Source organism: Theropithecus gelada, chromosome 13 (genome assembly GCF_003255815.1).
Source record: "Theropithecus gelada isolate Dixy chromosome 13, Tgel_1.0, whole genome shotgun sequence".
Classification (NCBI taxonomy): domain Eukaryota; kingdom Metazoa; phylum Chordata; class Mammalia; order Primates; family Cercopithecidae; genus Theropithecus; species Theropithecus gelada.
The window spans coordinates 52,516,275-52,539,924 of record NC_037681.1 but is presented as its reverse complement, the minus strand read 5'-3'; the positions used below and the strand labels follow the sequence as shown (position 1 = coordinate 52,539,924).

The 23,650-nt window shown below is 40.3% G+C and overlaps 1 protein-coding gene across 4 annotated transcripts in view; it reads right to left on the bottom strand.

Moving 5' to 3' along the window:
• The window catches only part of SPAST (spastin), a 92,429-nt gene that overhangs the window by 23,209 nt on the left and 45,570 nt on the right, over window positions 1-23,650 (bottom strand). For all 4 annotated transcript variants that reach the window (XM_025354973.1, XM_025354975.1, XM_025354974.1 and 1 more), the window contains 5 exons: window positions 18,112-18,299; window positions 17,114-17,247; window positions 16,744-16,837; window positions 6,111-6,185; window positions 4,333-4,404 (listed from right to left, as the gene is read on the bottom strand). In XM_025354973.1, the coding sequence (XP_025210758.1) occupies window positions 4,333-4,404; window positions 6,111-6,185; window positions 16,744-16,837; window positions 17,114-17,247; window positions 18,112-18,299 (563 nt within the window). The remainder of the gene's footprint in view (window positions 1-4,332; window positions 4,405-6,110; window positions 6,186-16,743; window positions 16,838-17,113; window positions 17,248-18,111; window positions 18,300-23,650) is intronic.

The window sequence follows — 23,650 nt, the reverse complement described above, 5'->3', positions numbered from 1 at the left end:
TGTTAGCCAGGATGGTCTCGATCTCCTGACCTCGTGATCCGCCCGTCTCGGCCTCCCAAAGTGCTGGGATTACAGGCTTGAGCCACCGCGCCCGGCCTTTTTTTTTTTTTGAGATGGGATCTCACTCTGTCACCCAGGCTGGAGTGCAGTGGCATGATCTTTCGGCTCATAGCAAACTCTACCTCCCAGGCTCAAGAAATCCTCCCACTTCAGTCTCCCAAGTAGCTGGGACCACAGGTACACACCACCACGCCTGACTAATTTCTTGTATTTCTGGTAGAGACAGGGTTTCGCCATGTTGCCCAGCCTGGTCTTGAACTCCTGAGCTCAAGTGATCCACCCGCCTTGGCCTCCCAAGGTGCTGGGATTACAGGCATGAGCCACTACACCCAGCCTCAACTTTCTTTTTTTTTTTTTTTTGAGACGGAGTCTCGCTCTGTCGCCCAGGCTGGAGTGCAGTGGCCGGATCTCAGCTCACTGCAAGCTCCCCCTCCCAGGTTCATGCCATTCTCCTGCTTCAGCCTCCCGAGTAGCTGGGACTACAGGCGCCCGCCACCTCGCCCGGCTAGTTTTTTGTGTTTTTTTAGTAGAGACAGGGTTTCACCGTGTTAGCCAGGATGGTCTCGATCTCCTGACCTCGTGATCCGTCCGTCTCGGCCTCCCAAAGTGCTGGGATTACAGGCTTGAGCCACCACGCCCGGCCCAACTTTCTTAAAAGTAAACTTGCTTCAAGATATTCAGGCAGTATCAGAATTGGGGGTTAAGGTCATGAATGCTATGTTGTTTCCGGAAACATGAAGATGAAACAGAGTACTCTTGAAACAAGTATGGATAAAAGAGAATGGTTGCTGTAGGCCAGGTGTGGTGGCTCATGCCTATAATCCAGCACTTTGAGAGGTACATGCGGGTGGATCATGAGGTCAGGAGATAGAGACCATCCTGGCTGACATGGTGAAACCCCATCTCTACTAAAATACAAAAATTAGCCAGGTGTAGTGGCTGTAGTCCCAGTTACTCGGCAGGCTAAGGCAGAGGAATTGCTTGAACCCAGGAGGCGGAGGCTGCAGTGAGCCAAGATTATGCCACTGCACTCCAGCCTGGCGACGAGCAAGACTCCATCTCAAAAAAAAAAAAAAAAAAGAAAGAGAGAATGGTTGCTGTAATATTTTTAATGAAAGACCACACTCACTGGAGCTCAAATCCTAGTTTCCCACTTCCTGGTTATGAGATCCTGGACAGATCACTGAACTTCTCTGTAATTTCCTACTTAATAAAATAGAGGTATGAGAATAGTATCTATACCTCATATGATTATTCCACAAATATTTATTTGTACCTACTCACTGCCAACTGAAAATGGAAGTGAAGAACACGTGGTGATAGTCTCTGCCTGCATGGAGACCATCTTCTAGTGGAGGTGACAGTGATATCAGATACAATTAAAATAATCCTATCAATGAATATGAATTTCAACTCCAATGAGTATGACAAATGAGGTGCAAGTGGTGCTAGGAGAATAATAAGGGGGAATAGTTTGGAGGGTCAGGGAAGGTTGTAACATTTCCGCTGGTATCTGAAGAATAAGTACAAATTAACCACAAGATAGTGTTACTGAGAAAGGAAACTCCATGAAGAGGAATCCCACCACAGGAAAAAGCATAACAATATTTGAAGAACTGTCTAAAGAAGAGGGAGTCTTAGCAAATAGACTTCAAAAACTATGGGTCTAACACCAAGGCTATCTCTATCATAGTGATGGAGGGAGGCTACTTTAGTCCAATGCCATAACAACTATGGTCAACATGTCAAGTTTGCCTTTAACTCACAGCTCATTATACAACCTTACAAATAAGTTTCCCATACATGTCTATAGTTACAGGCAGAGAGCATGCTGTTCATAGCAGCTAGACAATTCTGATCTCATGTCTGTTCCAAAGACATAGATCTGCTCTTGGTGTACTGATAAAATCAAGTTGCTTTCTCTGCAAAACTATAGATAGCAAAGTTATCCTTTGAGACTCTCATGGAAAGAGGCTATCTGGATATCATGTAGTGATGACCTCTGGATTCACCTCTGGATCTTTTTTTTTTTTTTTTTTTTGAGATAGAGTCCCACTCAGTTGCCCAGGCTGGAGTGCAGTGGTGCCATCTTGGCTCACTGCAACCTCCGCCTCCTGGGTTCAAGTGATTCTCGTGTCTCAGCCTCTCGAATAGCTGGGATTACAGGCGCATGCCACCAAGCCTGGCTAATTTTTGTATTTTTAGTAGAGATGGGGTTTTGCGATGTTGGCTGGGCTGGTTTTGAACTCCTGACCTCAGGCATCTGCCCACCTTGGCCTCCCAAAGTGCTGGTATTACAGGCGTGAGCCACTGTGCCTGGCCTCACCTCTGGATTTTGGTGCAACAAATGCCAACACTTCAAACTTTTACAGGTAACATGTTCTTTCATCAGAGATTCACATTTCAGTTTAAGTATTTTTGCCAAAACACTTCCAACCATAAAAGTTCGTTTTGTTTTGTTTTTGAGACGTGATCTTGCTCTGACGCCCAGGTTGGAATGCACTGGCATGATCGTGGCTCACTGCAGCCTCAACTTCCTCAACCCAAGTGATCCTCCCACCTCAGCCTCCTGAGTCACTGGGACCACAGGTATTCACTGGCACGTCCAGCTAAATTTTTTATTTTTTGTAGAGATGGGGGTCTCACTATGTTGCCTAGGGTGGTATCAAACTCCTGGCCTCAAGTAATCCTCCTGCCTCAGTCTCCCAAAGTACTGGGATTACAGGAGTGAGCCACCATGCCCCCCTTGTTTTGTTTCTTTGAGACAGGGTCTCATACGGTCACTCAGGCTGGAGTGCAGTGGCATGATCACAGTTCACTGCAGCCTCAAACTCTCAGGCTCAAGAGATCCTCTCACCTCAGCTTCCCGAGTAGTGGGACTACAGGTGCATGCCACCACGCCTGGCTAAACTTTTTATTTTTTGTAGAGATGAGGTTTCACCATGTTGCCCAGGCTGGTCTCAAACTTCTGGGCTCAGGTGATCTTCCTGCCTTGGCCTCCCAAAATGCTAGGATTATAGGCATGGGCCATTGTGCCCGGCCAATCATAAAGGTTTTGATAAAGGCAAACAGAGACTAAGGTATCTTTGGGAGGAGGAGGGGGCAACCAAGAGAAAGGGAGAGACAGAGAAAGACAAAGCAGTGTAAGGTCTGACAGAAACTACTTCATAGTTTTGCAGTGCATCAGTTATATTTACACACCAGTTCTGCACACCAGACAAATTACTCTCTTTAAGCACTGTAATTATGCTTGCCCTACCCCAAAACTAGACTGAGCACTTGTTTGAATAATACTATAGGGTCAGCGGAGGGTGAATGGAAAAAGAAAACTAAATTATAAACAATCAAAACAAAACAGGGAAAATCTACTGGCCAGGTGTGGTGGCTCATGTGTAATTCCAGCACTTTGGGAGTCCAAGGCAGGAGGATTGCTTAAGCCCAGGAATTCGAAAGTAGCCTGGCAACATAGCGAGACCCTGTCTCTATTAAAACAAAAAAGTTAAAAAATTAAAACAGGGAAAATCTTGTGTCATATTTTAGATCAGAATCAGAAGGTCAGAAATACTCAGTTTATGCCATCAGATCTGTGTTCATATCTGGTGGCTCCTTGAGATAAAATCCACTTTACTTGAAGCTTAAGTGGAAAGTGACAGTATTTGTTAATGGGTTGAACTGTGTTCTCCAAAAACGCGGTGAAGTCCTATCCCTAGTACCTATGAATGTGACCTTATTTGGACATAGAATTGCTGCTGATGACAAACTTAAACTGAGATCATTAGGGTGGGCCCTAATCCACAGAGGAAATTTGGTTACAGAGACAGATACAGGGAGAATGCCTCATGAAGATAAAGACAGAGATGAGAGGGATGTATCTACAAGCCAAGGAATGCAAGATTGCCAGAAAGCCACCAGAAGCTAGGAGGGAGGCACGCAACATACACTTTCCCTCATAGCCCTCAGGAGGAAGCAACCCTGCCAACATTTTGACTGATCTTGGACTTCTACCTTCCACAACTGTGAGACAATAAATGGCTGATGTTTAAGCCAGCCAGTTTACGGTATTTTATTACAAGGCCCCAGTAAACTAATACAGTATTTGACAACACAAATGTACATAACTTTCTACTCTGAAGATTGATATTCATCATATGCAAATAATAGATATAAAACTCCTAGGAAAATATTTTCATGAAATATTATTACCATCTATAGTTAACAGTAACATTTAGACAGTAACTTAAAATATGACAATATTGGAAACAGAGCACTCACATATTTTGAAGTTAAACTTGCAGCACTTATATTAAAGAAGGTTGCATTCGATTCTGCAGCTACTGCTTTAGCCTTTAAAAATCACAAGAGCAAATATGAAATTAGTTCAATATATTACATTTAAAAGATAACCATATTTACTGATTTAAGTACTAGAAAAGATTCTCTAAAACTGTAAGCTATGAGGCCGGGTGTGGTGGCTCATGCCCGTAATCCCAGCACTTTGGGAGGCCGAGGCAGGCGCATCACTTGAGGCCAAGAGTTTGAGACCAGCCTGGCCAACATGGTGAAACCCCGTCTCTAATAAAAATACAAATATTAGTCAGGTGTGGTGGCACATGCCTGTAATCCCAGCTACTCGGGAGGCTGACATAGCAGAATTGCTTGAACCCAGGAGGAAGAGATGGTAGTGAGCCGAGATCACATCACTGCACTCCAGCTTGGGTGATACAGCAAGACTCTTGTCTAAAAAAAAATTAATAAAAAATAAAAATAAAACTGTAAGGTATAATACAATCCCCAATACATAGCAATCAATGTGTTCCTTTCTCAGTAATATGGACAGGTTACAGGAAGAGCTGTGCTTCTTTCTGTTCTCCTCCTGAGAGAGAATGAGTAGAGAGATTAAAAAAAAAAAAAAGAGACACTTATTCTCTTCTCTTCTTAGATATACAAAGACAACTGCTTTGAGAAAGACAAACATCTAAGGAAAAGTTACTCTTTCCCTGTTTGTTTTTTCCATCCAGGAGGGCTATGCAGAGGAAAGAGGTATCCAGAGCCTGACAAAAACTTCTGGCAAAAGAATACTTAAAAAAAAAAAAAAAAGCTATAACATACTGATTATTTAAATAAAGTTGTTATGATAGTAGAAGCAAATATCAGGGGTTAGAAAGATACTCAATAGGCCAGGCACGGTGGCTCAAGCCTGTAATCCCAGCACTTTGGGAGGCCAAGACAGGCGGATCACGAGGTCAGGAGATTGAGACCATCCTGGCTAACATGGTGACACCCCGTCTCTACTAAAAAAATACAAAAAACTAGCCGGGCGTGGTGGCAGGCGCCTGTAGTCCCAGCTAGGGAGGCTGAGGTAGGAGAATGGCGTGAACCCAGGAGGTGGAGTTTGCAGTGAGCTGAGATCCAGCCACTGCACTCCAGCCTGGGCGACAGAGCAAGACTCCGTCTCAAAAAAAAAAAAAAAAAAGAAAGATACTCAATATAGTAAGGTAAGCTCTTCCAAAGTAAAAATTTTATTTAATTTACAAAAAACAATGACAATCACACTGTCAAATTTAACCAACCAAAAACACACTACTAAAGATAACATACATGGTTCTCCATCTACTTCTACATTGAAAAGTAGCTGAAAAACTTAAATGTGTATCAGCCATAGGCAATGGCTCACCCCTGTAATCCCATCACTTTGGGAGGCCCAGGTGGGAGGACTGCTTGAGGCCAGGAGTTCGAGACCAGCCTGGCCAACATGGCGAAATCCCGTCTCTTCCAAAAATACAAAACTTAGACAGGTGTAGTGGCGTGTGCCTGTAATCCCAGCTACTTGGGAGGCTGAGGCAGGAAAATCACTTGAACCCAGGAGGCGGAGGTTGCAGTGAGCTGAGATCACTCAAAAAAAACAAAACAAATAAACAAAAAAACCCCAAAAGTGTATAATAGCAAAAAGCAAGTCATAAATAATAGGATCAGGGACAAGATAAAGTTTCTTTTTTTCATATTATCCCAAATATCTCAACAGAAAACTCGAATTTGAAGAGAACTCTTACCAGCATTGTCTTCCCATTCCCAGGTGGACCAAAGAGTAACAGTCCTCTGGCAGGAGCTCTAAGCCCTGTGAACAACTTAAAAAGACATACTTCAGTTTACAACTGTGATTCTAGAGACACTTTAAGTACTCTTTGTCATCTAAAAAGCATCCTTTTTTCAGTAACATCCTCCCAAACAGAGCTGCCCACAGCTTTAAAGGAAACACATAATCATAAATTCATGTAATAATTAAAAACAGCTTGGTGTGGTGGCTCACACCTGTAATCCCAGCACTTTAGGGGGCCAAGATGGGAGGATTACATGAGCCCAAGAGTTCAAGACCAACCTGGGCGACATAAGGAAACTCTGCTTCTACAAAAAAAAAAATTAGCTGGGTGTGCTGGATCGATCGCTTGTCCTCCCAGCTATTCAGGAGGCTGAGGTGGGAGGATCACTTGAGCTTGGGAGGCCAAGGGTGCAGTGAGCTTTGATCATGTCACTGTACTCCAGCCTGGCTGACAAAGTGAGACCCTGTCTCAAAAAAATAAAACAAAATGAAATAAAACCAGTGGTAAAAATGAAAGCAGACTTTCATACTCCTCAGTGGTAAAAATGAAAACAGACTGCTTAAACAAGAGAAATTGAACACAGGCATGTTTCTCTACTTAGAAATCCCCCCAAATAATACTAAATGAATAAAAAAGATATGAATCTTCCGAACAAAAACAGAAAAGGAGATTAACACAATGAATTCCCACAAAATGGAGAACTGATAAAGTGTGGTAAATCATTTAGCAGAGCTTAAAACCTAAATGCCTACTTGTGAAGGGATACCTAGATACAAGAAGCACGCTGACGTGAACAAAAATCCTGGGAAGGTTCAGGAACTGGATGTATCAGGCACCACAGCAAGCAGTAGTAAGGCAAGCAGTCAAAAATAGGAAATGGCTCACGCCTGTAATCCCAGCACTTTGGGAGGCCAAGATGGGCAGATCACGAGGTCAGGAGATCAAGACCATCCTGGCTAACAAGGTGAGTGAAACCCCGTCTCTACTAAAAATACAAACAAATTAGCCGGGTGTGGTGGTGGGCACCTGTGGTTAAAGCTACTCGGGAGGCTGAGGCAGGAGAATGGCGTGAACCCGTGAGGCGGAGGTTTCAGTGAGCCAAGACTGCGCCACTGCACTCCAGCCTGGGTGACAGAGCGAGACTCCGTCTCAAAAAAAAAAAAAAAAAAAAAAGGAAGAAAACACAAACAGGAACTGACTGAAAGTTGGTATGAAGAACTCCCCGCTAAAGGCAGTCAAGCAGGTACCAACCCCCACCAAAGCAGGAGGCAGGAGTATCATTCCCTAAAGAAGTAAGTCAGAGTCTTCAGACTCAGGGACACTAGGCATGGCAGGAGTCAAGGGTGGAGCCCCAGACTGAAAACATCTCACCTACACTTACTAATAATAGTGAAGGTATATGTACTTTTAGGTTGAATGATATGAAATGGCTAATATCCAACTTCAAAAAAAAAACTTCTGCTAGGCGCGGTGGCTCACGCCTGTAATCCCAGCACTTTGGGAGGCTGAGGCGGGTGGATCCCCTGAGATCAGGAGTTCAAGACCAGTCTGACCAACATGGAGAAATGCTGTCTCTACTAAAAATGCAAAATTAGCTGGGCGTGGTGGCACAGGCCTGTAATCCCAGCTACTCGAGAGGCTGAGGCTTGAGAATTGCTTGAACCCATGAGGCGGAGGTTTCAGTGAGCCGAGATTGTGCCATCGCACTCCAGCCTGGGCAACAAGAGTGAAACTCCATCTCAAAAAATTTAAAAAAATAAAATAAAATAAACTTTTTTTTAGTGATTTTAGGTTTATAGAAAATTGAGCAGAAAGTACAGAGTTCCCATATAACCTCTCATTCCTTTCCAATTTCCCCTACTCTGAATATCTTGTATTAGTGTAGTATATTTGTTAGAACTAATGAAAAAATATTCATGTATTATTATTAAATGAAGTCCACAGTTTACATTAGGGGTCAGTCTTATGTTTTACATTCTATCGGTTTTGACAAAGGTATAATGACATGTATCTACCACTGGATTATCATAAAGAACAGTTTCACTGCCTTAAAAATCCACTGTGCTCCACCTATTCATCTCTCCCTGCCTTCCCTGGCAACCAATGATCTACTTATTGTTTCCATAGTTCTTCCTTTTCCAAAACATTATATAGTCAGAGTCCTATAATTTAGCCTCTTCAGATTGGCTTCTTTCATTTAGCAATATGTATTTATGGTTCCTCCATATATTTCTGTGGCTTGATATATCATTTCTTTTTATTGCTGAATACTACTCCATTACATGATGTTCCACAGTCTGTTTATCCATTCACCTTCTTATGGATGCCTTGGCTGCTTCCAAGTTGTGGCAACTATGAATAATGCTGCTAGAAATATTCATGTGCAGGTTTTTGATTCGATGTACATTTTAAACTTATTTGAGTAAATACTAAGGTGTAAGACTGCTGAACCATATGGTAAGAGTTTTGTAAGAAACCATCAAACTGTCTTTGGTTTTGTAAAAAACTGTCCAACTATCTTCCAATAGGTTCTACCATTTTAGATTTCCATCAGCAATGAATTAAAATTTCTGCTGCTCCACATCGTGCCAGAATTTGGTGTTGTCAGTGTTTTAGATTTTAGCCATTCTAATAGGGGTGGCAGGGTGTCTTGTTGTTGTTTTAATGTGCAATTTCCCTAATGACATGATGTTGAGCAGATACTCATATGCTTGTCGTCATCTAGCTTCCTTTGTGGGTGTCTGTTCAGATATTTTGCTCATTTATCAACTGGGTTGTATATTTTCTTATTGTTGAGTTTTAAAAGTTCTTTGTATATTTTGGATACTGGTCCTTCATCAGGTAATGAATTTTATAAAGTCTCCCAGTCTGCTGTGTGTCTTTTCATTCTCCTAACAGCGTCTTACACAGAGCAGAAGTTTTAAATTTAAACAAAGTTCAACATACTGATTTTTTTTTTCAAGGATCATGTTTTGGTATTGTACCTACGAAGTCACTGTCAAACCAAAAATTTTTCTCAGATGTTATCCTAGATTTTTCTCCTATGTTATCCTCTAGAAGTTTCAGTTCGCAAGTTACATTTAAGTCTATGATCCATTTAAGTTTATTTTTGTGAAAGTTGTCAGGTCTGTCTAGATTAACTTTTTTGCATGTGGATGTCCAGTTGTCCTATACCATTTGTTGAAAAGGCTATCTTTTCTCCACTGAATTGTCTTTGTCCCTTTGCCAATGATCAGTTGACTTTATCTGTGTGGGTTGATTTCTAGGCTCTCTGTCCAGTTCTACTGATCTATTTGTCTATTCTTTTGCCAATGACATGCTGTCTTGATTAATGTAGCTTTACAGTAAGTCTTGAAATTGGGTAGTTTCAGTCCTCTGACTTTTTTCTTCTTCAATACTGTGTTGGCTGTTCTAGGTCTTTTGCCTTTTCATATAAACTTTAGTTTGTCAGTATCCACAAAATAACTGGCTGGATTTTGATTGGGACTGCACTGAATCAATATATGAACTTGGGAAGAACTGACATTGCAATAATATTTAGTCTCCCTGTCCATTTACATGGAATATCTCTCAATTTACTTAGATCTTTGATTTCTTTTATGAGTGCTATAATTCTTCTCATATAGACCTTCTACAACAAACTTTGTTAGAATTACACGTAAGTATTTCATTTTATTAGTGTTGATATGAATGGTATTGTGTTTTAATTTCAAATTCCAGTTGTAGCCAGGCGCGGTGGCTCACGCCTGTAATCCCAGCACTTTGGGAGGCTGAGGTGGGTGGATCACGAGGTCAGGAGATCGAGACCATCCTGGCTAACACGGTGAAACCCCATCTCTACTAAAAAAATACAAAAAATTAGCCGGGCATGGTGGCGGACGCCTGTAGTCCCAGCTGCTTGGGTGGCTGAGGCAGGAGAATGGTGCGAACCTGGGAGGCGGAGCTTGCAGTAAGTCGATATTGCGCCACTGCACTCCAGCCTGGGCAACAGAGCCAGACTCCATCTCAAAAAACAAACAAACAAAAAATTCCAGTTGTTCACTGCTGGTATATAAAAAAGTAACTGACTTTGTATATTAATTTTGTATTCTATACCCTGTCATAATCACTTATTAGTTCTAGGAGCTCTTTTTGTTGGTTCTTTGGGATTTTCTACATATGCAAACACATTATCTTCAAAGATATTCATCCATTTTTTAAAAAAAATATAGAGGCCGGGCACGGTGGCTCAAGCCTGTAATCCCAGCACTTTGGGAGGCCGAGACGGGCAGATCACGAGGTCAGGAGATCAAGAGCATCCTGGCTAACACGGTGAAACCCCGTCTCTACTAAAAAAATACAAAAAACTAGCCGGGCGAGGTGGTGGGCGCCTGTAGTCCCAGCTAGGCGACAAAGCGAGACTCCATCTCAAAAAAAAAAAAAAAAAAAAAAATCTATATCTATATCTATATATATATATATATACACATATATATATATATGGGGTCTCACTACATTGCCCAGGCTGGTCTTGAACTCCTGGGCTCAAGCAATCTTCCTGCCTTGGCCTCTGAAAGTGCTGGGATTATAGGTGTGTGCCACCATGCCTATCCCTTAACTGTTTTTGACCTATAAAAACAGTAATTTCAGGCTGGGTGCGGTGGCTCATACCTGTAATCCCAACACTTTGGGAGGCCAAGGCAGGTGGATCACCTGAGGTCAGGAGTTCGAGATCAGACTGGTCAACATGGCAAAACCCTGTCTCTACCAAAATTACAAAAATTAGCCAGGCGTGGTGGCGCATGCCTACAATCCCAGCTACTTGGGAGGCTGAGGCATGAGAATTGCTTGAACCTGGGAGGCAGAGGTTGCAGTGAGTCAAGATCATGCCAAGGTACTCCAGCCTGGGCAACAGAGTGGGGCTCTGTCTCAAAACGAAACAAAAAACAAAACAAAACCTAGTAATTTTCACATGGCTCAACCTAACAGAAAACAAAGTCCTCTCCTCCCACCCATTTTCTGGGACACCAATAGTCAAGCTTGTATTCTCCAAACAAGAGACCAGAAAATTCTTTTCTAGAGAAGCGAAATAACCCCAGAAAAAAAGGACTGACAGCTATAGCCATTTGGAGAAACCTAAATAAACAGTAGGCTTGCTGCTTGATCATCCTGTGATTAATGGGCTCTCACTATCAACAATTTACTTACAGCACAGAGTCCTAATCAACTTTTTTATTGTTCCACGTAATATAAGTGGACAACCAGAATAACCAGACATTTGAGAGAAGCTTCCAATATGAAAGAGCTTAAGGCAAAAATAAAAGAGGAGGAATCTGGAAGAAACAGATAATAAAGTAAACAAAAGAAAACTTCACAAAAGCTCTCAGAGACAGAAAAGAAGACATTGCATCTATGAAATAAGAATAGGGCTGGGCACGGTGGCTCATGCCTGTAATCCCAGCACTTTGGGAGGCCAAAGTGGGTGGATCACCTGAGGTCAGGAGTTTGAAACCAGCCTGGCCAACATGGTGAAACTCCGTCTCTACTAAAAATACAAAAATTAGCCGGGCATGGTGGTGGTGGGCACCTGTAATCCCAGCTACTTGGGAGGCTGAGGCAGGAGAATCACTCGAACCCAGGAGGCGAAGGGTGCAGTGAGTGGAGATTGCACCACTGCATTCCAGCCTGGGTGAGAAGAGTGAGACTTCTTCTCCCCTGTCCCCCAGAAAAAAAGAAAGAAATGTACAAGAGGGAAAAAGATAATATAAAGAAAATGCATCAAGCACATCATTATAAAATGTCAGAAGAGAAGAATAAAGAGAAAAATCCAAAAAGCTTTGGGAAATAGAAATAAGAAGTCCAATGCTATCCTGATTCCTGATCTTCTGTCTCTAATACAAAGCAACACCGGAAGCTAGAAGACAATAGATAATGCCTTCGAAATACTCAGGGAAAATAGTTTCCAACTTAAATCTTGACATCCAGTCAAATTATTAATAAAAGAAGATAGCAGAACAAAGATATTTTCAAAACTACAGCATCTCAAAAAATTCCCTCACACAAACCTTTTCTCAGTTACTGAAAGATATAGCCATCAAAATGAGAAAATAAATTATGAATGTGGAAAATATGGAATTTAAAAGACAGGAGATACATAAGAAAGAAAGGAAAAAAAGGAAAAGGAAATCATGACGGTAGTGAAGACAGATTAGAGAACAACCACTTTGAAAGAGGCATGGAAAGCATTTGGTCTTGAATGAAAAGAAGGTGGTTCCAGGAAAAAGTATTCTGGGGAAAAAAAAAAAAAGATCTGAGTTAACAGGTTTTTAGATTGGTTTGGCCATGTGGAAATTAGACTGAAATGGAAAAGAAGAATTATCAATCAATAAGATGAAAACTAAGCAAATGAAAAAATAACACAATTATTTAGGGGGGAAAAAGGCTGTACAAGGAAAAAACAGTACACTGCTTGGTTTGGTAATGAATAATATTTAAAAGCACTAAATATTCACTGTACTCCAGCCTGGGAGAGAAAAAGTAGGAGGACAGGAGTAGAAGGTGTGTGGTATGATGGAACTAAGGGTTCATTCACTATGATATACAAGTTAGTAGATTAGAAAAGGAAACAAAAATTAAGAAATGGCTTCATAAGATTATTTAAAGAGGTAAGTTCTAACATTTTTAAAAGAAGAAAGGCTGATGTTTAAGCTGGTATATGAAAGATAACATCATATTTAGAAATTCATGGAAATTTTTGTAATCTCAGCTACTTGGGAGGCTGAGACAGGAGGATCACGTAAGCCTAGGAGTTTGAGGCCAGCCTGGAGAACACAGTGAGACTCTGTCTCAATTTAAAAAAAAAAAAAAAAAAAGAAAGAAAGAAATTCATGGAAATTTTAGTAGACAGAGGAAAGCTTTTTAAAACTGGAGAACAATCACATTTTCTATAAATCTCAAAGAATCACATTTAAGCAAGAGAACAAAATAAGAAATATAAAAAGCTCAAAATGATAGACAACCTGCACAGGATATGGAAGAGATCTATTTAGATCTATTTAAAGTATTTAGACAGATTACTGTGATATACTTTAAAATGCAGTCTTGCTTTTAGGTGAGAGGGCATGTTCTATTTTCTGCTATACAGTTTGAGGTTTTTTTCAAAGATTAGTATTTGCAACTTTTAAAAATTATGTTTAATGTTAAAATATAATTAAAAACATGGTCCTATGTGATTGAAGGAAGATGGAGAAGTTTTTCAATATCCCCTCCAGGGCTATGGCTTCATGAATGAGCAAGATTTAAAGCACTTGTTTTAAGTAATTCTGAGAGCAATCTATCTCAAGTGAGTATCTTTTGTATTATCTCCTTAAAACCAGTTTTAGATGACGAATTATGATTCCGTGTTTCTACAATGAAATAAAAATTCCAGTATACTCAAGAATGCCTGCCACTCACCTTCTTGATGTAACCTAACAATGTCTCTATTGTGGTCTATGCAAGCTTCCTACTATGGGGAATTAGGAATAAAGCTGATTTTTTGCACAATGGAGGCATGTTATGGGATAAGTCTTACCCATTCATAGGCTTAACATGATTCATTTTGTGAGTCTATTGTGAAAAGCTGAGCTAGGACAATAATATTCCCTTTCTTGGAAATCTGAACTAGAAGGAAAAAAAGTTCCATTTGGCAGGTGTGGTGATGTATAGACAAGTTTGTACCAGGATATAAACCTTGAGACCTGGCTCTACCACAGATCTTGCTCTTCCTTAGGTCTCAATTTACTAAGTTTACTAAGGTTTCTGCCCCTCCTGAGGTCAGGTTATTCAACTTTATTTGAAATAACCTGCAACTGGCATTTATATATTATAGCTTCTTAATTGCACATTATGTCACTACCATGAAAATATGCCTAAATTCAAATTCACATGTTACTTACTATTTTAGATATGTTCCCTATAGGCCTGGGTAAAGCAAAAGCTGAATGACTTCTTGCATAGCCTAAATATTTCCTTGGTATTACCTTCACAATTTTAGATATATTTTTCTACCCTTAAATACTAAAACCCCACATGTAAGAATTAGGTAGCAGCTATAGCACTAAAGAGGCAGTTCTAATCTTAGAAATGTATTTCTCAGGTCTACCACTTAACTAAAATCTTGAGCAAGTCATTTTAGCTCTTAGGACTAGTTTATTTATCAATGAATGGATCAGAAGACTGCTAAGATCCTTTTCAGGTCTATAATTATGTAAATCCTCTTTGAGTGGGCTTTTTTTTTTTCTCAATATTTAGTCTACAGCATTTACTAATCTTACATAACTCCAGCAAAATACTAGCTCAATATGTAAGCTACGTTTCCCAAAGTGTGACCTGAGGTGGTACATGATATAAACCCAGTTCACACAATGACAAATGCTTTCTATTTTAATAATTATCTAATTATTGTACTGGGTATTAGCAAAAATCTAACTAGCATATCAAACCACTGATTTTATGTACGTAGAATGAGTAAAAAGTAAAACAGACTTGAAAAATATTCAGTAAGTTCTAGTACAGTTGGTACTCACTTACAAGTAATAAACAGCATGAAGGCAGTATGTGAATGACTCAGACTATGGAAAAATTGAGACAGCCATAAAACCTTTGCACATTCATTTAATAATGCACCCAGCACAATGTGCCACACAGCTTATTTCCACTAGATGTTATAGATAGGCCTGTAGATTTTAATGTTAATAGTGAAATAACTGTGACCCAGAAGTGAGTCTTCAGATTTATTTTTTTGCAATATTATTGGAACAGCACTAAATATACCATCTGTGAAATGGAAAAATTGAAAACAGTGCTAAGTATGGAAAGCCGAATATTTATCATCAACTGCAAGATTACCTATCTTCCTTAATGAGTCATAAAGTATGGGATGCAAGATTCGGTTCCTACCCATCATTTAATGGCTCTATCTACTTTGATGACTTAATATCCTTAAGAGTAATTCTTTTAAAAATTGTTCTTCAGGCCAGGCGCAGTGGCTCCTGCCTATAATCCCAGCATTTTGGGAGGCCAAGGTGGGCAGATCACCTGAGGCCAGGAGTTTGAGAACAGCCTGGCCAACATGGTAAAACCCTGTCTCTACTAAAAATACAAAAATTAGTCAGGTGTGGTGGTGCACGCCTGTAGTCCCAGCTACTTGGGAGGATGAGGCATGAGAATCACTTGAAGTCCAAAGGCAGAGGTTGCAGTGAGCCGAGATCACACCACTGCACTCCAGCCTGGGTAACGAGCAAAACTCTGTCTCGAAAAAAAAAGAATTATTCTATCTTAATTTCTCTTTCTCCAGTATAATTACTCTCTTTTTAAAAAAAATTTTTAAAAGCTTTCCCATAAAGTACTTGTTTATTATCAGTCTCATGCTGGTATTTAGCCTTAGATGGAGTTTACCACATTCTTCAGGCTGTGTTCCCAAGCAATCCAATTCTGGGAAAATTCATTGTGTCAGGGGCCACTACCTGCCTGATTTTCTTCTCTTAATTTTATTTATTTTTATTTATCTTTTAAAATTTTTATTTATTTATTTTTTGAGATAGAGTCTTGCTCTGTCTCCAGGCTGGAGTGCAGTGGCACAATCTCGGCTCACTGCAAGCTCTGCCTCCCGGGTTCGAGTGATTCTCCTGCCTCAGCCTCCCGAGTAGCTGGGGTTATAGGCACACACCACCAAGCCCAGCTAATTTTTGTAATTTTAGTAAAGACAGGGTTTCACCATATTGGCCAGGATGGTCTCGATCTCTTGACCTCGTGATCCGCCCGCCCCAGCCTCCTGAAGGGCTGGGATTACAGACATGACCCACCGCACCCAGCCTATTTTATTTTTGAGACGGCATCTTGCTCTATCTCCCAGGTTGGAGTGCAGTGGTGCCATCTCAGCTCACTGCAACCTCTGCCTCCTGGTTCAAACAATTCTCCTGCCTCAGCCTCCCCAGTAGTTGGGACTACAAGTGTGCGCCACCACGCTAGGCTGATTTTTATACCTTCTCTTAATTTTAAATCTCTCTCACCTTGATATCAAAATTTGGCCAGATGTAGTGGCTCACACTTGTGAGGCCGAAGTGGGTGGGTAACTTGACGTCAGGTGTGAAAGATCAGCCTGGCCAACATAGCAAAACCCCATCTCTACTAAAAATACAAAAATTAGCTGGGCATAGTGGCACATGCCTGTAATCCCAGCTACTTGGGAGGCTGAGGCAGGAGACTCACTTGAATCCCAGGAGGCAGAGGTTGCAGTAAGCCAAGATCATGCCACTGCACTCCAGCCTGGACAACACAGTGAGTGAGACTCCATCTCCAAAATAAAACAAAATTATACCATACTACCCACTTTCCCTAAAAATATAAAAGGATTGGAAATTAGGAACTCATATACATTTTCCTATTCTGTAATAACTTCTCAACATCAATTGTTAATGTTTCGTCTTTTTTAAAACATTAAATCTACTGTTACCTTATATGAATGAATTATTCTAGTATAGCTCAAATATTTCTTTACTACTACTGCTACTGTGGATTCGGTAACAGATGGTATTATAGAAAAATAATAATATAAAGTTCTTACCTCAGGCCTCAGAGAAGGAAGAATAACAATTTCTTGCAATGCCTGTTTTGCCAAGTCTTGACCAGCTATATCATCAAATTTAACAGCTGTTCCACTAAGAAACAAGACCTCAGTTAGTTCTACAATACAAACAGGACCCAGTTATTACAAGATGAATCCTAAGTCCTATGACATATAGTTATTTTTATGTTAACTGTTAAACTACAGTTAAATCAGTAAAGCAATGGTTTCTACATTGATAATTGAAAACTATCATAAAAATTAAGTATGTAAACCAGACAAGGTATTTATTATCTATTTCACTCCTGACATGTTTTCTAAGTAAAATTAAAACATAAAAACTATAAAACATTTAGATGGCAAAACTTACTTGTCCACAATTTCATTCATTATAAGGTTAGCAAGGTTGCTGTCCACATTCCTAAAATTCTTCAAGTCTTTTTTCTTACGAGCAGCAGTTGTAGGGGTAGAAGGTTTATTTGTCCTATTTGTTTTTGGAGTGCCCTTAAAGGATACAAAATTTTAATGTGAAAATACAACGTAACATTTACACTTTTCATAAATAACCTTAAAGTTCACAGAATTCAAGCTTTAAAAATAGGAGAAAGAGTAAAAAAAATCCAGAAATTGTATATTTACCTGAAGGTAAAACTCTATTCACCAGAGAACTATATTTGGTATTAAGTCAGTTATAGAGGATTTTATCCAGAGATTTAGTTTTTACAAAATAAAAACAAATTTTAACCCTTGTTAGAGTCATGACAAAACTCTAGGTATGTTACTGCTATAAAACATTTACATAGACTGAAATAATTTTAAAAATAAATTTAAAATGAAATATATAGCATTATATAAAACAGACTGGGTAAGCAAAACTTGGTATTAAATGTCTAATGAGGTCCAAAAAAAGTTTTAGAGCAAGTTGCTCTGTAGATTTTAAAAAATATTAACTTTGATTGGGTGCGGTGGCTCATGCCTGTAATCCCAGCACTTTGGGAGGCTGAGGTGGGTGGATCACCTGAGGTCAGGAGTTCGAGACCAGCCTGACCAACATGGAGAAACCCCGTCTCTACTAAAAATACAAAATTGGCCAGACGTGGTGGTGCATGCCTATAATTCCAGCTACTTGGGAGGCTGAGAATCGCCTGAACCTGGGAGGCAGAGGTTGCAATGAGCCAAGATCGCACCATTGCACTCCAGCCTGGGCAACAAGAGTTTCAAAAAAAAAAAAAAAAAATTAACTTTATGGAAGCTTATCTATTCTCTAAAGTATTACAAAGTACTTATAATCAACTTAAGCAAGCATAGTATCTTAAAAATTTTTACATTTGCAAAAACACAGCAATTAAAGTTACTGTCCCAGAATACCTTATGAGTGGTAGGAGCAGGACCAGGTCCCTGTTTCACTCCAGAAACCATGGATAAACCACTGTAACTAGGTGCTCTATGATGGCCTGAAAGGCTTGCAGATCCAGTTTTCATAATTGTTTTTGAACGAGGCAGTGAATTACTAGTGTGTGTTAAGGGGTCTTTTCTTTTTGGAACAGCTCCACTTTCTGACAAGGAAAAAGTAAAACCATTGTGATTAGAAAATTGTAGCTGAACATAAAGACAAGCAAACATTTGTAAAACCAAGGTAATATTTTTTAAATTCAAAAGTATTTCAAAATAAGATTTCAATGAGAACACGTACCAGGGTCTTCATAGGGGTGGTCACTAGGTAGATAGGAATATGGTTATTTAGTTTTTTTCTCCCTAATGTATATTCTAATTTTCTCTCTTTTTGAAACCTGTGGCCCAGGCTGGAGTGCAGTGGCATGATCACAGCTCACTGCGGCCTTAATCTTCCTGGGCTCAAGAGATCCATCCTCCCACCTCGAACTCCCAAGTACCTGGGACAACAGTTGTGCACCACCAGACCGGGCTAATTAAAAAATTTTTTTTGTAGAAACAGGGTCTCACTATGTTGCCTAGGCTGGTCTCAAACTCCTGGGCTCAGGCAATCCTCCCACCTTAGCCTCCCAAAGTGCTGGGATTACAGGAGTGAGCCACTGTGCCTGTAATCCCAGCTACTTGGGAGGCTGAGGCAGGAGAATCACTTGAACCAGGGGCCAGAGGCTGCAGTGAGCCGAAATCATACCACTGCACTCCAGCCTGGCGACAGAGACTCTGCCTCAAAAAAACAAAAAAACAAAAAAAAACAAAAAAGAAACCCCAAAACACAAAGAAAACAAAAAACAGTATTTGTAAGAAGAATAAACTACTTCATTCTGGGGAACAGGAAGGTGATATAAAAAGGTTACAAAGCACCAGGCACGGTGGCTCATGCCTGTAATCCCAGCACTTCGGGAGACCAAGGTGGGTGGATCACCTGAGGTCTGTAATTCAAGACCACGCTGGCCAACATGGTGAAACCCCGTCTCTACTAAAAATACAAAAATTTAGCCAGACATGGTAGCAGATGCCTGTAATCCCAGCTACTCAGGAGGCTGACGCAGGAGAATCACTTGAACTCGGGAGGCGGAGGTTGCAGTAAGCCAAGACTGCATCACTGCACTCCAGCCTGGGTGACAGAGTGAAACTTCGTCTCAAAAAAAAAAAAAAAAAAAGTTATGAAGCAAATAAAGCTCTCAAGTAAGAAACAAAAGATAATAAAGGCATTAGGGATAGGATGTACAGAGGGAAAAAAGTAGCACTCGACTACTTTGATTCCAAACTATTATAACTATAAATACCACGAAAGTCTGTTCCCACCAAGAGGGTCTTAAAAAGTAATTAATTTTAGACCGGGTGCGGTGACTCACGCCTGTAATCTCAGCAGTTTGGGAGGCTGAGGCGGGCAGCTCACCTGAGGTTAGGAGTTCGAGACCAGCCTGGCCAACATGGTGAAACCCCTCTTCACTAAAAATACAAAAATTAGGTGGGCATGGTGGCACATCCCTGTAGTTCAGCTACCCAGGAGACTGAGGCAGAAAAACTGGTTGCAGTGAGCCCTGATCGTACCACTAGCACACCAGCTGGGTGATTGAGAGGGATTCTGTCTCAAAAGAAAATAATAATAATAATCAATTTTAATTGAAAGAGCATAAAGATGTGCTTTTACATACGCCAAGTATTGTACGTGCTGTATATATGTAAATGAACATTTATAGAACATCTCCGATTAAGCTGAAAAGGTTATTTATCCAGTGTTGCTCTACTATATATATTACAGGTTTGTAAAAGTTTAAATCTCACCACTCCTAAATAATATTTTTATATACTACACAACAAACATCAGTGTTTATTTACAATGTTTACTGTGAAGACAAATGTTAAGTCAGTCAGCAAATTAGAGTGGACAAAAAAAGACAAAAGCCTCAATTTTACTTTTGTAATTAAATATCTTTAATACGGTTTAAGAAAACAAAGACTCTAAACTAGTATAGGAAATCAGCTTATTTATTTAGACAACCAGTTTACTTTTACTGCAAGTTAACTATTATAAAATCAGAAAGCATAAATAAAATTCAAGTTAAAAAAAAAAACCCCACATTAGGCTGGGCATGGTGGCTCACGCCTATAATCTCAGAACTTTCAGAGGCCAAGGCGGGCGGATCACGAGGTCAGGAGTTTGAGACAAGCCTGACCAACATGGTGAAACCCCGTCTTTACTAAAAATACAAAAATTAGCCAGGCATGGTGGCATGCACCTGTAATCCCAGCTACTCAGGAGGCTGAGGCAGGAGAATCGCTTAAACCCAGGAGGCAGAGGTTGCAGTGAGCCAAGATCGTGCCACTGCACTCCAGCCTGGGCAACAGAGTGAGACTCTGTCTCAGAAAAAAAACAAACAAAAAAAGCCACATTCAGGATACCTTAAAACGAGGTTCTAGAATAAATAAGGCCTACTAGTTGATAGTGCAACAGGGTGACAATAGTCAATAATAACAAGGCCAGGAGTGGTGGCTCATGCCTGTAATCCTAGCGCTTTGGGAGGCCGAGGCAGGTGGATCACCTGAGGTCAGGAGTTGGAGACCACCCTGGCCAACATGGTGAAACCATGTCTCCACTAAAAATACAAAAATCAGCCAGACATGGTGGTGCACACCTATAATCCCAGCTACTCAGGAGGCTGAGGCAGGAGAATCACTTGAACCTGGGAGGTGGAGGCTCCTTAAAAAAAAAAAAAAAACTACTACTACTACTACTAACTTAATTACACATTTTAAAATAAATATATGTGTATATGTTAAAAATACATAGTTCAGAGATTTTATATATAGACATTTCCACAAGGAACAATTATGAGAATGACAGCAGACTCTAACGGAAGTAACAAATGTCTGTTGGAAATGAGGTATGTCCAAAATGTTGAGGGGAGAAAAGTGACCTGTCACATAAAAAATGAGGATATTTCAGACACTGGAAAGACTAAGAGTTTAACCACAGATATTCATTAAAAGAACTACTAACGGACGTCTTCTAGTTAAAAAGAAAATTAAACAGAGAAAGGAGTATATAGCTATAATAGAAAGTTAGAAAACAAAAAAAAGATCAGAAAACCTGTGGGGAAGAAAACTCAAAAAGGAAAAAATATCATTAATACATAACACTTGGCTTTGGGGTAAACAGTATTTTGCTAAATCATAATGTTAGCTATGGTTTTTTGATATTACTAAAAATAATTATACGTACATAGTTATATATACATATTTTGATAAAACTAAAAATAACTATATGTATATATAACTAAATAAGTATAGGTGCCAGGTGCAGTGGCTCATGCCTGTAATCCCAACAGTTTGGGAGGCTGAGGCGGGTGGATCACCTGAAGTTAGGAGTTCGACACCAGCAGGGCCAACATGGTGAAAACCCCATCTCTACTAAAAATACAAAAACAACCTGATCATGGTGGCACACGCCTGTAATTCCAGCTACTGGGGAGGCTGAGACAGGAAAATCGCTTTAACCCAGGAGGCAGAGGTTGCAGTGAGCCGAAATCGTGCCACTACACTCCAGTCTGGGCAACAGAGCAACTCAGTCTCAAAAAACTAAATAAAAATTTATTGAGGTATAATCTGCAATGAATTACATCCATTTAAAGTATACCAGCGGCTGGGCATGGTGGCTCAGGCCTGTAATGCCAGCACTGTGGGAGGCCAAGGCGGGTGGATTGAGGTCAGGAGATCGAGACAATCTCGAGCCAACATGGTGAAACTCCATCTCTACTAAGAATACAAAAATTAGCTGGGTATGATGGCGTGCACCTGTAATCCCAGCTACTCAGGAGGCTGAGGCAGGAGAATGGGTTGAACCCAGGAGACAGAGGTTTCAGTAAGCCAAGATCGCGCCACTGCACTCCACCCTGGGCAATAGAGCGAGACTCCGTCTCAAAAAAAAAAAAAAACAAAAACAAAAAACAAGCTACACCAGCCAGGCATAGTGGCTCACACCTATAATCCCAGCACTTTGGGAGTCTGAGGTGGGAGAAATGCTTGAGCCCAGGAGTTTGAGACCAGACTGGCCAACATGGTGAAACCCCATCTCTACAAAAAATACAAAAATTAGCTGGGCACACTCGTGCCCACCTGTAGTCCCAGCTAATTTCAGCTGTACTCCAGCCTGGGAGATACAGTGAGACCCTATCTCAAAAAATAAATATATAAATAAAGTATACAATTTGATGAGTTTGTAAAGATGTATATAACTGTGATATAGCCATTAAAATCAAAGCACAAAATGTTTCCATCATAGAAAGTAAAGAGAAAAAATAGCAAAAAGAGTTAAAACATTGTATATAAAACCAAACTAGAGGTGAAGGATGCTACGTGAGAGTCATCAGTTTAGTAATTTCTACAGAGCTGGGTTCAAAGTCACTGAATCTTTCTTTTGCTATCTCTAATCTGCTGTTGAGGCTGTCTTTAAATTTTTAATTTCAGTAACTACACTTTTCAACTTTAGAATATTATTTTTATATCATCTGCTTAGATTTTCCGTTTGATAACTGATGCCATATTTTCTTTCAATTCTTTAAACATATTATAATAGCTGCTTTGAAGTCTTTGTCTGCTAAATCCAACATCTGGGCCCACTCATAGTTTCTACTGATTGCTCTTTTTCTTGAGTAAGGGTTATACTTTTACTTTTTCTTTGCCTGTCTAGTAATTTTGAGTTGAAAATTGGACAATGTATAATAGATAACACATTGTAGTAATAAGCAGACTTTGGTATGACTATTTCCCAAGAGAGGTAAAAGAACTCATCCAAGTAAAACATCACAGAATGTTCCAGAAGTGAGCGACACTAATAAACTATTAATAGGTCTGAGTGAGATCTAGTTGGACTCACTGTGTATCAAACACCAATGCTGTGTAAATTAGCTATAAAGCCAATATGCCCTTCCAACCAGAAAACAGAAAAGAACAGATTATGGGTTGAGTATCCCTTATCCGAAATGGTTGAGACCAGAACTGTTTATGGTTTTTAAATTTTTTTGGATTTTGCAATGTTTGCATTTTACCTACTGGTTCAGCATCCTTAACCCAAAAATCCAAAATGCAGAATACTCCAATGAGTATTTCCTTTAAGCATCACGTCAGTGCTCAAAAAGTTTTGGAGGCCGGGCGCGGTGGCTCAAGCCTGTAATCCCAGCACTTTGGGAGGTCGAGACGGGCGGATCACAAGGTCAGGAGATCGAGACCATCCTGGCGAACCCGGTGAAACCCCGTCTCTACTAAAAAAATACAAAAAAACTAGCCGGGCGAGGTGGCGGGCGCCTGTAGTCCCAGCTACTCGGGAGGCTGAGGCAGGAGAATGGCGTGAACCCGGGAGGCGGAGCTTGCAGTGAGCTGAGATCCGGCCACTGCACTCCAGCCTGGGTGACAGAGCGAGACCCCATCTCAAAAAAAAAAAAAAAAAAAAAAAAAA